Source organism: Dermacentor variabilis, chromosome 6, assembly GCF_050947875.1.
Source record: "Dermacentor variabilis isolate Ectoservices chromosome 6, ASM5094787v1, whole genome shotgun sequence".
In the NCBI taxonomy this organism is placed as follows: domain Eukaryota; kingdom Metazoa; phylum Arthropoda; class Arachnida; order Ixodida; family Ixodidae; genus Dermacentor; species Dermacentor variabilis.
Genome location: NC_134573.1, coordinates 100,806,735 through 100,823,807, shown reverse-complemented (window position 1 = coordinate 100,823,807; position 17,073 = coordinate 100,806,735). Strand labels below are relative to the sequence as shown.

The 17,073-nt window shown below is 44.1% G+C and overlaps 1 protein-coding gene and 2 non-coding genes across 7 annotated transcripts in view; 2 read left to right on the top strand and 1 right to left on the bottom strand.

The window, feature by feature from the left end:
• Nucleotides 1-1,155: 1,155 nt before the first annotated feature.
• Nucleotides 1,156-17,073, bottom strand: part of HDAC11 (Histone deacetylase 11) — a 48,931-nt gene continuing 33,013 nt past the window's right edge. For 4 of the 5 annotated variants that reach the window (XM_075695327.1, XM_075695330.1, XM_075695328.1 and 1 more), the window contains exons 9-10: nt 2,539-2,733; nt 1,156-1,489 (exon numbers count right to left, since the gene is read on the bottom strand). In XM_075695327.1, coding sequence (XP_075551442.1) covers nt 1,463-1,489; nt 2,539-2,733 — 222 coding nt within the window. In that variant the 3' untranslated portion in view covers nt 1,156-1,462. The remainder of the gene's footprint in view (nt 1,490-2,538; nt 2,734-17,073) is intronic. The other variant, XM_075695331.1, reaches the window with a different exon arrangement.
• TRNAW-CCA (transfer RNA tryptophan (anticodon CCA)) lies at nt 6,565-6,636 on the top strand. The gene has a single exon. It is a non-coding gene; the product is annotated as a tRNA-Trp (tRNA).
• On the top strand, nt 7,086-7,157 carry TRNAW-CCA (transfer RNA tryptophan (anticodon CCA)). The gene has a single exon. It is a non-coding gene; the product is annotated as a tRNA-Trp (tRNA).

Genomic DNA, 17,073 nt, shown 5'->3' with positions numbered 1-17,073 from the left:
CAATCTCCACATTTAAGACCTAGAAACCGGTTTCACAAGATTGCGACCAGCTTGCCACAGATGTTGTAACGCCGCATAGCTCCATGACGTAAATGGCATGGATGTGCTGTGCTCACGGCATCCGTGCACTTGTGGAAAAATCTGCGCTCAAGACGCATCTCCGTAATGGAACGCTTGCGCACAAATACAGGTCAGCGACAGCACATTACTAAACTGCCGTCTCGCAAGGCAAGACCATCTTCCCGCACGCAGATGAAAAAAAAAAAAGTATATAGAACGGCAGTATAAAATGTGTAACGGGAAGTTGCGCGGATATCGAAGGCGCGCACGTTATCGAAATAAGCTGGAAATATATCTAAGGATATCAAGGGTAGCGAAAGGTACGATCGTTCGCTATAGTGCGAAGAAGGCGCGGAGGATTCCTCGTTAACTAATCACGCGATAGCGAGAGCAAACAACCTCCGAAGCTCTGAGCACGGGCCAGCACGTTCCTAAGTTCCGAAGCGCGCAGTGTAAGAGACTACCAGTGTCCTAGAGTTGCTGGAACCACATACAGCCATTACAAACTGTTTACCGCTCCATACCATGAGCGCTGCCATATGTGTTCACGTGACAGCTCCTGCCATTGAGCGCCTTCTCACCGGCGCCTGCCTGCCAGTTTACCGTGGCCACGATGGCCGTAGGCACGGCTCATAAGGCCGTTATTTCAGACACCACGGTGAGCACTGGATTGGCAGACGACACAGCACTTTGGCCAACGCTGGAATAGTAAGTCGGGAAGATTGCAGACGCTACCGCAGAGACTACAGAGGTATGCGATGCGTACTTAGATTTATATTTACCCGTGTACTTAGATTTAGGCGCACGTTAAACCCCAGGTGGTCGAAATCTCCGGAGTCCTCCACTACGGCGTGCCTCATAATCAGAAAGTGGTTTTGGCACGTAAAACCCAATAATTCAGAATTGTAAAAGGAAGTAACATATGGCGTGCCTTAATATATATTTTTTTTTTTCTGCTGGAGGGCTTGTGCGCCAAGGCCCTGTAGAACATTGCCTGTTGTCACCGGTCAATCGTGTCGAGCAGCAACTGCAGTGCAGCCGCATAGTACAGTTGCAGGGAGCGGCGAAGGAGGAAAACAGGATGATACACACTGGGACTAGCAATATAGCGTTTATTAACAACAACGATGTATATGTGTCGATCTACATTTTATGTACAGTTAAATAGAAGTTTCGCAAGAGATAACGATACAGTGTATATATATATATATATATATATATATATATATATATAACCAACAAGCGTCGGTGAACAAAAGAACGAGTAGATAGTGGCCAGAGGAATTAAGACAGATCGGTGAAGGAAGATCGAATAGGCGGGATCGCGTATATTCTCCGATAAATGCGAAAAGCCGTGGCTACGGTCGCTGGTGTATTGAGTCTCCAGGCAGAGAGTTCCTCATCACTTCCCTTCTTCTGAGCTCTTGTCCTGAAACGAAGAACATATTGGGTAAATAACGACGATACACATTTAAGAGGCATGCAGGCCAGTGTGCGAGCCAATATAGAGCGGCCTGAATCAAATTCAGCGAAAAAAGAAATGGCAAGATTAGTGATCGCACGACGCCGATGTGGTCATGATTGGTGCCAGTGTAGCTGTTTCACGTAGGAGTGCATATTAAACACGCACTTCACCTGCGAGCGCGATCGGCGCGTTGTTGTTCGTTAGCAGTTGATGGATATACGATCGAGTTTAGCGGGAGTGTCGAGCACGGCGCAGAACGAGGAGCTCACGTGATTTCCGACTTTATGGACGCTCATCGCAATAGCGTTTTTCTGATTGACAGGCGCTCGCATGCCAGTCAGTCGTGACAGCGAACTATATGCGACGACGAGACGAACACCGCGGTGCTGACTAACCTATGGAACTGATATGACCGTGCTCATGACAAACTCGGCAAGTCCACTCGTACAACACGCGATTCCTGGACCTTAGCACGAATGACTCTGCTAGTGCCGACGAACGACGGCATAAGGGTTTTTCAAAGCAAGGCTGCGTTCTCCGAAAGCATCGGCATTGTGCGACAGACCGCCGACGTTGTCAGACCTTTCGTCATTCGTGCGCAGATCTTCGGTTCCCCATTCCCCCTCTAGTGTTTCTTCTCCCCCAATACAGGGCATTCGAACGAACATTCGCGAAAAGCCCAAAACTAGCGGATATGTAATGCTTAATGAAAAAAAAAGGGAAAAAAGGGCATCGAGGGCTCTGCGCATGCGCAATGCCATAACACACTACCTGTGCACAGGAAGTGCCAAGATAGGGTTATGAACGCGCGCAAATTCCTCGGTGTACGTCAAAGTACCTTAATACTTCAACACTGCATACCGCCGATTCCGCACACAAATTTTCTCTTCTGCCCTTACCTCCTTTTTCAGACCGTACGTGCACGTAAGATAACATTCAGCAAATACAATGCCCGTTTCTCATCTTCGTATGAATCAGCCACTGTGCGACCAGTGCGGAACACGGGCCACCACCTCGTTCGCGGCGCTGCCTGTCCTGCGGCGCGGCGGCGGCCGCCTCGTCAGCAGGCCCCGGCGACACAGGTTCAGCACCGAGCGGGCGATGACGCGCGCCGACTGGCGCTGGTAGCCGCCGCTGGTCAGCATCACCACCGGCAGGCCCTGCTTGCGGACTCGCCGAAACACCAGCTCGTCGCGTTGCACCACGCCCTGAGCACGACGTCGGAGAACGAAGGAAGGTGCGTGCGTGTGTGTGGAGGGGCGGGGGGGATGCGTCAGCCAGAGCGTTAAGAGATTCAAAACTGAAGTTTTACGTGCCAGAACCCCGACAAGATTATGCCTGCGGCGCGGCGTAGTAGGGGACTCCGGGTTGATTTTGGCCACTTGGTGGTTCTTTAGAGAGTACTCAACGCATGGCACACGATGGGACCGCATTCTACCCACGTCGAAATGCGGCCGGGGTCGCTCCCACGACCCCGGGCTCAGCAGCGCCGCCTCATAGTCATGGCTATGCACTGGGCCGTTCCCTAGGGTTACTGAAACTATAGAACATCTACTGTGCTACTGCCCATCTTTTGAAAATGAGAGACATGACCTCTGCACAGCTCTCAATCAGTTAGATAGAAAACTGTTCACCTTGAACAACATCTTGGGACCATGGCCTCGCATATCGCAGCTACAAATGGCCACAAAAGCGCTGCTGCGTTATTTTAAAGCTACCGGATTGAGTCAGCGTCTGTGATCCGGACCGAGTGACCGAACGATATCCCCACTGGACTTACTCTTCTTCTTTTAATCTTTCCGTCCCCTTTTCCCTTTCCCCTGTGTAGGGTAGCCAACTGGACTCAGTCCTGGTTAACCTCGAGCCCTACCTTTCATTTATTATTTGCTCTCTCTCTCTCCTAGGGTTACTCACAGTAGAGTTCAAAGACCTGGCAACTGCAACCCTGGATAACACCGCTGTTTGTGTGGCCCATGGTGTTTTTCGGTAGTTCAAGTTTTTTACTGTCCGCGCATGATCTCGCGCCACTTTTGGCTGTCCCCGAAAATCGAAAGGCGTCCGAAAGGAACGCGCACTTTCAGACCCGAGAGGACATCGAGTATAACACAACGGCTCCCCTAACAATGATTCCCGATGATGGCTTCCACGACTGCTTTAAGATATGCCGGGGATCGCGAGACTCGGTGTGTGTGGAAGCAGGAGGGAACTACCCTGAAGCATATTAGTACAAAGCATACACAAGGCGACACCTTTTTTTCCCGGAAGCATAGTAGGATACTTTTTACGCAGACCTCGGATGTCCATCTCAGCTTTAAAAACATTAAGAAATAAAAATAAAATGAGCAAGAGCTCATTCCGCAAATCATATCAGGCTTGGAGAATATCCCTCTAAAAGTTTAGACTTATCGCAATTTTATCAACCAGAGCAATGCTATCGAGAAATGTAATGAGAAACGAGTAAAAAACCGCATGTCAAAATTTTCAACCCTCTGAGGCGATCTTCTTTTTTTCTTTTTAACTTTCCCGGAATTTTCAAAAATCGCCCGTTGTCGATAACATATAATTCTAGTCCTTCAACTGGATTATCCAGAGGAAGCGGACATTACCACCACGTGAAATCGAAACACATGTTCAACTAAATTTTAAAAATCACTAACTTCCTAATTACTTTACGGCTCATATTGCAATTTACAGATGGCAGCCGGTGAATTTGCAAGGCTTATCTACTTGGAACGAATTTCCAGAACGACATGCACCAGTTTGTAGATGTGCGCCATGAAACTCGCCGTACAAATGCGCTGTTGTTCCACTTACTTTTGTAACAAAACGCTCTGTTATGCTTCAGAATAGCTTTTGTGTTTAGTGCGCATCATATCGACCGCTAATAAAGACGACGACAGGGGAAGAAAACACAAAAACGACCACCCGCGCCGTCACTTTGTGTTTTCTTCCCTTGTCCTCGTCTTTATTAGCAGTCAATATGATATGCTCTTCTATGCACTGAAGTATAAAAAAAGTAACTGGAACGCCCCTGTATTTCGTCCCATACTTTTGGGGAATAATATCTCGAAACTGCTGTCATCCTGGAGATTCATTTCAAGTGGGCACACCGTCTTGTAAACTCACCGGCTACAATTGGTAAACTACAATACGTGCCATAATGTAATTGATTAATACGTAAATTAGTTCATTTTCGTTAATTAGTTGAATGTGCGTTTTTATTTCTCGTGCTAATAATGTCCGCCTCTCAGAATAATCCAGCTCAAGGATAAGAATTACGCTATCTGCCTCAGTCAATTTTTAAATGTTTCGGAAAGCTTAAAGATTATCACAGCGTATAAACATCGCATTATGAACCTTCACTGAAAAAAAACCAAGCACGGAATTGACACTGAAAATAACACTGGCGCGCTTTTAATTGATCTCACTAAAATAAAGCATGTAATGCAATACCAGATACCATTTTATTACGTAATCTCATTACCGCTAATTGAAAATTACTTATCTTACCGAAAGCAAGCGGTCTTGATTTCTAAATTTAGTCCATCTAATTTCATAATCAATTACGAAGGCTCAATAAGGATCAATAACCGCGTTCCATTTTATCTTTAATTTATATTAATAATATTCCCAAATGCCAAAAGATCTGTCAACCGCTTTTGTACGCCGATGACACTACTATTCGCGCTGTTGATCGGTCTACTGGTTCTTATGCAAGGTGTCCCACGTAACTTTAGTCAAGCTTTAAAAATATTCAAATGCCACGTAGCTCGTCAGAACCAAGGCAATGCTGTTTAACGTCGCTTGATGACACTCGGGTTATTTTTTGCATTGCGCCTAATTACATAACTACTACTAATTATAATTAATCAACTTCTGAAGTATTATAATTAGACGAAAAGTGTCCATGTGAGAATTGTAGAGCAACATGAAAAACTCGCGATACAGCTTTATGTTGTTCAATACGAGTTACATAAAAGTGTTTTTCCGAGCGCGAAAGAAGCCCGCGAATACGTGCAAAGTGCCTCGAGCGGCCAGTAGCGTGGCAATTTCGAATGCCCACACAACCAGCACGCGAGAATAGACGATTAGACGTTATAGATTTGTTGGAATCGACATGAATTTCTTGGCTATGTCAAATATATACTCCGAACCAACGCATCGTCAGGAAGGTCCAGCGTACACGTGAAATAGCTGGAGCATTTCGTATTAGAATGTGCACGATAAGCGCTTTCTATTTCGGCAAGAAAGGAAGAATGTGCATTACTAGATTACGCATTCGGTTACATTTAATATTACACATATTTGTAGCAATACTATTGTAAACGATGTTAGTTAATGATTATTCATTCTCTCTCTCTCTCTCTCTCTTCTGTTCTCGTTTTTCGCGGTCTGCGTTACAGCTTGTTGGAACACAGCGATCCTGTGAGCTGCGCCGCTTCGCGGTGATCTGCGCGCGAAAGTTGCACCGGCCACGCAAAACGGGCAGCCGTTGGACATTCCAACTGCTAACTACATATGCCTAACCTTCAACATCAAGCATAACTAATATCGGAGCACGTGGAGAAGCATTTTCGAAGGTGTTCAAATGGCCGGCCTGTCTGCGATAGCTGGCGACTGGCGTGTGTGCAACTGCGCTCCTAGGTGAGCGCAGGGGAAAAGCCGGAGTGGGTGGTGAACGCCAAGCCTGAACGGACCTCGCGCCAGCACTAGTGCTCTGGGTAATGATAATTAAAAGCGCAGCTCACACAAGCATGTGTTGGGAAGTCCGGCGCTATTATGCTGTCGTCGTAAACGTTTTCTAGTCCCAGGCGCAGCGCCATTCCTTTCTATATGGCAGCGCTGACAATCGAGTTTCATATCAACGAAGTTGTTAACAGCGCAAGCTGGCAGGTCGATAGAGCAAGAATATTACACGTTAATAGTGAATAGCACTGCGGTGAACTCGCACACTAATCAAAATGAAACGGTGGAAACACAAAATGCGCTGCCCTCCGCCACGACCACTAAGCCGTCGTATAGGCAACACTCGAACACCTGACTCGGTGGCGCAACGGTAGCGCGTCTGACTCCAGATCAGAAGGTTGCGTGTTCGAATCACGTCCGGGTCAATTTTTTTTTTTTTTTTTGTTTTTTCTTATTTGCCGTCGTAAGCGAGTTACGCTGGCAATTTCTCATCCACCACACTGTAATGCTACAGTCGAGTGGGCGACGATTTTTTGCATTTCACGAGTCCGTGCGCCATGACCGCATATTCACGATGCACTATCATCGAGCGGCAGCAGTTCTTTTGGTACACCAACGTTACATGCACTCCACTCCACCAAGGCCGTATCGGTTTTGTACGCTGCTTATTTATGTTCTCGTGCTAAAATAGCCCCTTGGACTAGTGTGATACATGTTTAAAAAGCCTTGAAACTTCGATCGCCGGACACCTTTTGCGTGCCATGATTTCGGGGATCGTTGGTTTGGCCTACAGCTGTTTGGCACGTAAAACTCCACCACAATATGCGCGTGCCTGTCTACCCGCGGTTTGTCTAACAACGAACCTGAAATCAGCGACTCGGTGGCGCAACGGTAGCGCGTCTGACTCCAGATCAGAAGGTTGCGTGTTCGAATCACGTCCGGGTCACGGAATGCGTTTTACTCTTTAGCCATTGTATCTTGATTTTTTTTGTAGTTTTTTTTTCTTACAAACCAACCTCGCTTTCTGAAATTTGCCGCTACAATGCTCTTATGGTTTTTCTTTTTATATCTAGACAAACCACACAAATGCTTCTGTATGCCAAGATTAAAACTAACAACTATTTCACCGTGCTGATGAGCATGAGATGGGCTCGGAAAGTAAACACTGATGTAGTATTCAACTTATAGAAATCATGTGTCACAATAAAAGTAATTCACTTGCTCAGCATCCTCTCGTACAACCCACCGTAAAAGTATATGCTAAGAAAAAAAAAAAAACTATGCAGTGAGCCAATAATAATTTAGTGTTACACACGAGATTGTTGGTTGGCTCAATGATGACATTTACCTCAGTGAGCCATTTTAATTACTGGTACCACAATGAGATCGCGATGATAAGTTTTAGAACCATGTGAAAAAATTAATGGTAGCAACAGTAAGGTGATGCGAAAAATGAATAGATGCCAATGCACCCAATTTTCATTTCTTAATTTTCGCAGTTTATAATCATGACTGTCTTTTATAAAAGCGAGCAGAGACATCAAAGGCCAGAACAACATGGAACAATCATTAGTCTAAAAAGAGAGCTGTGATAAAATAAAATATAATTTATTGATGCCTTCCAAAAATACATACAAAATAAAGGGCACGAGGCTTGGCTCAGTCTGCGGTGACTCAGCATGACGGCTGCACAGCCGTGAATTTTTTATTGAAGGAATAAGCAAAGACACAATAAATGTGCTGCACCTGTAACTCCACAATGGTTCCTTATTGAGGAATGCGTTCTGAATGAAGAAACCTGCTGCATATACACTGCAAAGCATGCTCTAAAGACTCCGTGGAGCCTACTGCATATAACCTGGCGTTGTAGATCAGTGGCAATGGTGCTTGCCAGCTTAGCACGAGGTTGTGGGTTCGTTCCCTGCCATGGTGGCCACATTCCGACGGCTGCTTAATGTAAAAACGCTTGCGTACTGTGCATTGGGTGCATGTCAAGGAACAGTGGGTGGTCGAAATTAGTCCAGACTTCCCCAATATACAGCGTGCCACATAATCAGATCATACTATATTTACTTGCATATTGATCGCACTCGCGTAATGACCGCACCCCTGAATTTTGTCGCCAAAATAAGATTTTTTTCTTTCCTGTGTAATTATCACGCCCCAACCTTGCCGCAACTATATGTCGTGTGCCAAGTCTAGCTAATGATGATCGCGCTTACCATCTGTCGAATGCTGCACGAACGACTCTTCCGAGACATACCAAGCGGTCTGCACGCAAGAAGCATTGTTAAGCAGATGCCTCCTTTTATTCTTTTCATGACTTTCCACACTTCCATGAAGGAGAAGAAAAAAGCTACTAGCAAACTTGCCTTGGCTTGGCTTTACTATTTGAAGGCTTTATAATGGTTGTGGTCAAAAACAACAAAAAAGCCGCCTTTCGATTCTTCTCGTCTGCACTCGTAGGCACACAACAAATCACGAGCGGCAACAATAGCAGCTACCTACAGCCATGTTTACACTGATGCATCAGAAGTGTACCCTATTCATATACCAACGGTTGTAACACTGCTAAGATATTCGCCCACCCTTTGTGGAAACATGCCGTATTAGGATAGTAGTGAAGACAAATGCCGCAATTTCCTCAGCGTACCCGCCTTGTGTTTCTATGTCACTAGCAGCTAAGCACGTCCATCTCTGTTTCTGTCCCCTCAAAGTGGACATGGCAACATTATTGCCACAGACTTGCCGATATTAACAATATTATTCATTACTGATACGGAAGAAACTGTTTCAATGCATATAATGTACTCACGAAAAGAAAAAAAATTTCGTTCAGTGTGCTTGGCTTGCTCCATCGGCCGCCATTTTTGTTTTGGTGTTTCACATTAACAGCAGCAGCCGCCAACCACCTGTTTGTTGACCTGTTGTTATCCCGCAGCAAATGTGGGATGAAAAAAAAAAAACATTTTCTTTTCGCGGGAAATTTAACCCGCGTAATGATCCCACCCCTGAATCTGTGGCAATGTTTTTACAAGAAAGTGCTATCACTATGTGAGCAGATACAGTATATAGTTTTGGCAAGCAAAACTCCAGAATATACTTATTAAACTGCATATAAGCAACTGCAGACTTACCAGCTAACGCAAGGGCTTACAAATTGGTGGTGGTGTCAGCTAACATATATATATATATATGCCAGAAATGCTCATTCATTATGTGTTTGCAATTAAGGCATGTAGCATTCTCTGTAAATCTAATTACCTTAATTATTTGGCACCACTCTGACACGGAGATGTAAATCACTGAACCGTTTTTATTTCTTTAAGCAGAAAAAATTTCACAGAAATAACTAGCCTATAACCCCTCATTTTATGGTTGCTTGAAGATGTACTGTACTGATTTGAGTAAAATTTTTTTCCCTTGGTAGAGGTCATCATGCTTGCATAAAATATTGAGTTTAACGACAACTCATGTAACAATGTATCTGTTATAACTATTGGCCACTTGAACATTACCAACTTTTGCATTTGCTCTTTGCACTAATGAACCACACAATAACGAAACGACCACATCATAGCCTATCGGATACAACGAGACCCTGTCTTCAGAAGAGTTATTTTCTGGGAAATTCCGACATCAGTAAAAAGCAAAATTTCATCAAGTGAATGGTGCCGACAAAGCTGGCAGCATCGCAGACACTAGCCTAAGGGTGCTCCATGATTGCACACAAAATTCTATGCAATCTTAAGGACTGTCACTGACATACTTGAAAGACTTGGATGCTAAAGAGCGTAATCATCAAGTACGATCGGCATATCGCAGGAACAAACAGAAATTTTCCAGCTTGCTTATAACACTGAAGCCAACATTTCATTTACCATCAAACATTGGCTTAACAAAACCGATTGTACAAAATTCTAAATTTAACTAAGTGTTTTCAATATTTCAACACATTCACAGTGACAAGCATATTAACAAAGCAATGAAGTGAATCCCAATGTCTCACCTGATTTAATAAAGTTTGGGGAGAAATTTGGGTATAAAGAAACACATCCCGAGAAACCTGTTGTGATCAAAACTGACTCAGAATTTAATTCGCACAGTGTTACAATAAATGGATTGTTATGCCAGTTGAAGGCGGGCCATTTTCATTATATGAAACTGCCTATTGCAGTTTCTCAGTACTGTAAACTACTATAAACTCAGTGTAGCCTCTACCAAATGGCGCCAGCTGCTCTGCCGCAGCCAAGTTGAACAAGTGTCATCTTTTCGGAGCAGCTTTAGTTCGAAATTCCTTCAGAATTCAACATGTTGGGAACAAAAGACAGAGAGAGAGAGAAAGATGAAACAAGAATGAAGCGCTTCATTGTTGTCTGTATTTTTCTGTGTGGTGTCTCTTCTGTGCATAACATGTTCATTTCTGCAGATCACCAACTGGCCCTACGCCACATTATTCTGGATTTTCTTGGACTTCACACTGTTGTCACGCCTCCGCCGCTGCGACCGAAGACCCTGCTGCCTTAAATGTTTAGAGTAATAATTTATTCTTAGACCACTTCTCTCTGTAATGCCCTCAGGCCCCGAGAGTATCAAACATAAATAAACACGTGTAACAAGTTGCATATAACAACATGGCATATAACAGTGGCAAATTTCTGTTTGCTCTTGACTGTGCAAGAGGTTTGAATGCTTGATCTTACTGTGAATAACGCAGCTACCATATTTACTTGTATCTAATGTGCGCTCGAGGGTAATATGCACACAATTTTTATGGCGAGAAATGAAAAGTGAAACGCCCTGTATTGTAAAAAGCATTCCAATTTTTAAACTTCAAGAATTAATGTGCACAATGCCATTGACAGTCCAGTCATAAGTTTTTCGTGGTGCATAAAAGATTGACAGTAATTGTAATTCATTCTCACTCACAAAAATACCATTTATTCCATCCCAAACAACGTAAACAGGGCATAACCTCACTGTCACTGTCCCACACTTCCCCACTACTACCATACTTGCCAGCCTGCAAACATAAAAATTTGTAAAATTACTGCAAACACAATGCATGGGGGCAAGTGCAATAGCATACACCATTACACGCAGCCCACAAACAGCTGTAAGCCTACAGCAATAGCTTTTGACAAGAAACGCATCGTATTTAGATGGCAGTAACCTTTTCATCGACTTAGCTGTAACTGAATCCACTGGCTTAAGGAACGCCTTTTAATAAACTTGCTTGATGCAAGTACTTTCTGGTTTAAGAGGCACATCGCATGTGGTGCCACAAGAGAGCGGCACAGGTACCATCACGATTTCTTTTGCGCATGCCTTTTTTTGGTAGTCTCATACTGCCCAATCTTTCAAGAGCTTTAACCCTTAACACCAAAATTATTAAAGGCACAGCAGAAAAAAGTGTTGCAGGAGATTTTAACATCATTTAGCCATCATAATCGAATGCCACCAATATAGTATGAGAAGACAATATTTTTATGAACTTTTGGGTATTTCGTGAACTTACGATATCCAGCACTTAGCCCAAGAAATGTTGCGCACATACCACAAGAAAAAGAAATCGCTTCCATGTAGTTCCTAGTTTATTAAACTTCCGTAAAACTGTTTATTTTGCACATAAGATGACTCCGTATTTAACAAATGGGCAATAAGACTTTTTCTGGTCACCTATGGCTGTTGAAAATACTGAAAACAGTTGAAACTTTTGTTCAGACAGAGGTGTGCATTGCACTCTGCGCACATAAAAAATCTGCCTGTCCCTTGGACTCTGCTTGCTGGCATGGTTGGCGTTTGCTGTTGCTGGCTGGTCAGTTTCCAGTGCTGTCAGAGCTAACACAGGTTACGGGGAAGTGGTGTAGCGGGAAAGGGGTTGGGGGCATGTGCACACTAGGCACATGCCCTTCCCCTCCCTCTCCTCTGCCCTACCCCTGAAATTTGTGTGTAGCAAGGATGCCTGGCACAAAATTACGTGTGACAACACCTGTCTTCCCCGCACTCCTGCCCTGGTCAAGTGCGTGCCCCTCCGCCCTGAAAAGAAATTCTTTGGCTATGCTACTGGCTACAGGCACCAACTTCACGCAACTTTTGTTCCTCTTAGACAGCTGTTGTTGCTTATATCCTCCGGCAGAAGGCATGCGTGAAGCCCCTTTCTACCGTAAAAGGACTTACCATTTATTCCCTGTAAAAAAAATGCATTTACCTGGTTTTTGGATAAATGTTGCTACAGCTATTGAGTGCCTTAAATGCTGAATGTTGTGACTTCACAACATACAGTGGCCAAAGCGGTAATGCTAAAATAAACTGCATATCTCCCAAGCTCACTGTGCCTCTGTTGTAATATCTGTGATGTAAACAATACGATAAAAACTTTGAAAGCAAATAACCATCTGTTAACGAAACCTGCAGAAAATAGTTGACGTTGCATGTGTGAGCACATAGTCGTTTGGAGCTGCAAAGAATAGTTGCCAGACTCCCACTATTGTTCCTATATGGCATTGCACGTCAGTGCTCGAAAACACTGCTTGTCGCGAATGCATAACTGGCACTTGAGCCAGAAAACGTACTCCCGGAGAGAGAGAGAAAAGGATGCATAGGAAGGCAGTAAGGTTAACCACAGGCAGTTCCGGTTGGCTACCCTGCACATGGGGAAGGGTGAAGGAGGGATAAAAAGAAAAAGAGAGCAGACGGGGGAGATAGAAAGAAATAGAGACGAGCACGACGAAAACGCGTACTCTATAGAGCGGTAGGGGGTGGCGTTCTTACAGTCTATCGTGAAGCCCCGCAGGCCGCATTACCCCGTACTCCCAGGGCACAGGTTGCACTTGTGTGGCACATCCCAAGTCACTGCGGCGTCGTAGGGAACGAACACGCCGATAACGCTGCTTGGTCGGCTCTTCAAGGCGACGAAGAGGAGCCGATACCATTATTAAGGACAGATGCTGGCAGAAAACTTTGAATGCTCAGCCATGATAACACATTCTCCTTGTGGAACGCAGGAAGTTTTCAAAACAATCAGCTGCACAACCTAGACTCCTCTCTGCGCCTTTGCATTCCAGCTGGACTTTGCCATCGCGAAGCTACCCTGCTTTGTCGAACATGGCTAGGGGTGGCCTTCACTAAGTATTTTTCATTCCGAATCGGATGGGCTGACGACGTCTCGTGTGATTACTGTGGTAGCGAGGAGAGTCTTCAACACCTTCTCTGTGACTGTCCTCACTACGATTTACAGAGACGATTGCTTGCAATTGCAATAGCACGCTTTGACCAAAGACCTCTACCAGAGGAACTTATTTTAGATTGCCGACATCACAAGCCATCGCAGTGGAGGGAGACAAGGGCACTGTTGCAGTTTTTAAAGGCAACAGAATTGGACAAGTTGCTGTAGCCTGAACTGTTTATAGTACTGCAAGTGCTACTGTGCTGTGCGGTGATGGTATGCGGTGACAGTGACCAACTGTGATTGTATGTCTATGCTTCTTTCTTTCTTTATCTCTACTTTGCTATCACTACACTACACCTTCCCCTCCCCTCTCTCCCCAGCATAGGGTAGCAAACCGGATCTTCCCATCTGGTTAACCTCCCTGCCTTTCCCCTTTCCCATTTGCTCTGTCTCTCCCTCTCTATGTGGTACATCGCAAATTCGCAACAAGCGGCGTTAGAAAACTTAAACCTTTTTTGTGAACATAATTTATTTTTTTCTAAAACTTAATGCCTCATTAGCGAAACTGCAAAATGAACTAAAATTTGTAAACTTTACGAAAAATTCAGGAGAGTTGACAGGTATGCACAATCAGCAGCCCCAGATCTCGAGCATCTCTTCTTCTGTGCCATTTAAGGACCAGGTGCCAAAAATCTTGACTCACGCTGACCGTGGCAGCCTGACTAAATTGCAAAGCGGGTGCAAAGATACAACAGCTCCTACAACTGGGATGCTATTTTAGATGCTCAAATTACACCTTGTTGGCATTTTGAGCCAATCAAAGAAGGCGTAGCCACCCTTTGAGCGAACGGAAGTTGACAAGATGGTGCATTTGACAACAAGGCAGAATTGGACAATGTCCAGAACAGCAAACCCTTGCGACGCATAGGTCAGCATAATCACTCACTCGCACCGACTCATACTTACTCCCCCACTCATTTCACCGCCGTAAGATAAAAGCGTGAGTGATTTTATATGGTTACACTACTTAAATGACCACAGAGCACTCACAATTTCTTACAGTGTTAATTGTATGGCCCATCTTTCAATAAATATAATGGTACTGCACTGATCTTTGGGCCATTTTAGAATTCAGCAAAAAAAATAGCCTTCGTGACCTGTAAACTATCGGGCATTTTACAAATACTAGTTTGCTTTGACATAGGTCCCTTGCATAAAATCTGAGATATATCCCAGAAGATGAAATTGCCATTGTTCCTACAGAACTGAAGCACATAGAGCAAGGTGCAGCAAAGTTTTCTAAGAGGAGATTGTACTGAATTCTTAGGTTTTTCACTGAGTACAGCAACTTGCTCATTGCTGGTTCAAGCATGTTGGCACAGGCAGACCAGCCAATGTGCAATGATAAAGATACTGTGTTCAAAGCCAGAGAGCACTAAGCTTTCAAAAATATAAAAAATAAGAATGTTTCTTTGATTGCTGCAGATGTCACCTTTTTTAAAAGAAATATTCAATAGTACATACATACAGAAATGTCGTCAGCACCATCAAAGTTGGCTCCATCCACACACTAAAGTTGAACAGAAATATTTAGGATGCCTCGACGTCACAGCGGCACACACTGCAAGATGTGCACTGTCCCCTTTGAGAAACTTCTGAATGCACGAGATGAGCATACTGTGAGATTACTTGAAAGCACGCTTTTGTGACATCTTGTAGCTGCAACTATTGCACATAGAACACTTGGTGGGAACAATGCAGCAGGAAAAAAAAGCTGACATTTGCCTACACAAAAGGGTAATCATGCTAGAATTGGCCACCACTAGGCAAAATGTATTCTTTTGGAAGCACTTTTGTCTTGCATGATAATCATAAACTAACCCTGAAGATCAAAATTTTATGAAAAATTTGTCAAACTTGACAAGCTTCACAGCGCAGGAAAACTTGTTTGGCATGCAAAGAATGGAAAAGATGACTCTTGTGGTGATAGCCAAAAATAGGTACTGAGGCCTTTACACCAGTGTCTTTCTAGGGCGCCAGTGGAGAGTCCAGATAGCATATGGTCATAACAATCTTGTGTTTTGCGAATATGTATCATCATAAGTGGACTGTACTGTAATGGAATGTGCAGTGTTGTAAGGTTAAATTAACATGCCTGCTTACAAAATGAGAGGACATTGTTATGTGCATATTCCTCCTAACAGATGCTACAGGTGCAAAAGTCTAATGCGAGTCATTTGGGCTCCTGGGCTGCCAACATGGGTAGGAGCTGCTGCGAGTACTGCACAAGAAGTGCATGTTTTTAAAAGAGAGAGACACCACAACACAGTATGTATAGTTTGATGCATGAGAACGGTATACACAGTCAGTGCTATGGTTGCCACCTGGCCAGTTTTCCAACAGTACAGCCAGATTTTCCCTTATGATGCCAGCTGCCGATTCGACCACCGCATCAACACATTATTTGCCACTTTTGCAGTTTTCCCTAAATTGGCACATCATAAGCTGCGTCACACGCACTCTGTCTGACGTTCATACATATTACTCAATTGAATGGCTGCAAGCGAATTCTTTCCTAATTTCTTGAACTTGAAATTACGGGGGCAAAGCGGAAGGTTCCTCAACGAGCGTTTAAAGGAACACCGGCATAATGTAGCAGAAAAGCAGGGTGGGTTCCTTGATGCTGACTGCAGGCATTGCAAGTGCGCTGTTGCCAGGGTGGATGATGGTGACAACTCGACATGTGCTCCAGCATACAGAAACAGCTCCATTGTGGGAAGAGCCCAAGGAAGATTAACTCACGAAATTATCGAAGCAGAAATGATTGATAGGCTTGGGGAAAACTGTGTGTCAAAACCATCAACTGCCCCTTCCTGCAAAGAGTTAGCTTACCTGCGCAATGGTGTGTAAAGAATTTTTGCAAACAACGCATGTATGATCATGTACGCGAAAAAGTTGTATATATGTATGGGTCATTTGCTCAAAATAAAGATTGTTGCAAGTTAGCGCCTGTGTGTGCCACGTCTTCCTTTCATCCTTGTCTTTACATGCGCTATAAGCCTCATGGTTTACTGTCAAGCATTCCACTTTCTTTTTTGTTCTTATGAGGTTTCCCAGACGAGTACAAGCATCCTGATTCTCTCCAATACATCTTCTAAGCAATAACCAATTGTCGGCACCTAATGCATCAGCTACTATGACTCGGCATATCGTCACTTTATACCGTTTTGAATTTGTTTGTATTCTTGCATACAGTACTTCTCAAAAATTCTCAGGTGTCCTTAGCTATCGCCTAAGAGACTCGAAGGCAAAAGCCTTGTAAAGCCTACTGTAATTCACCTTAATCCACCTCAATCCACCTTAATCCACTTTAATCCTCTTTCATACAACTTAAACGATCCTAATCCACCTTAACTTTTTCCCTACCATGCTCATTGGGTATCGTTAGCCCACTAACGATAGTGTTAAACACCGCTTTCATGACCTTCTGCACTGCTCATGAACACACTGCACTATCGGACGTGAAGGAGGAGAACTATATTTTTGTTTTCTAAGCAGTTTGCATTTTTCCTGCCAGATAATGATTTTTGAACATGATCCGAAGTTTCGTGATCATCAAAGTAGAAAGCAGAAATGAGTGCCCGCTATTGGTGGTCTGAAACGCCGTTTTTGAGTCCTTCAGTGCCACTCA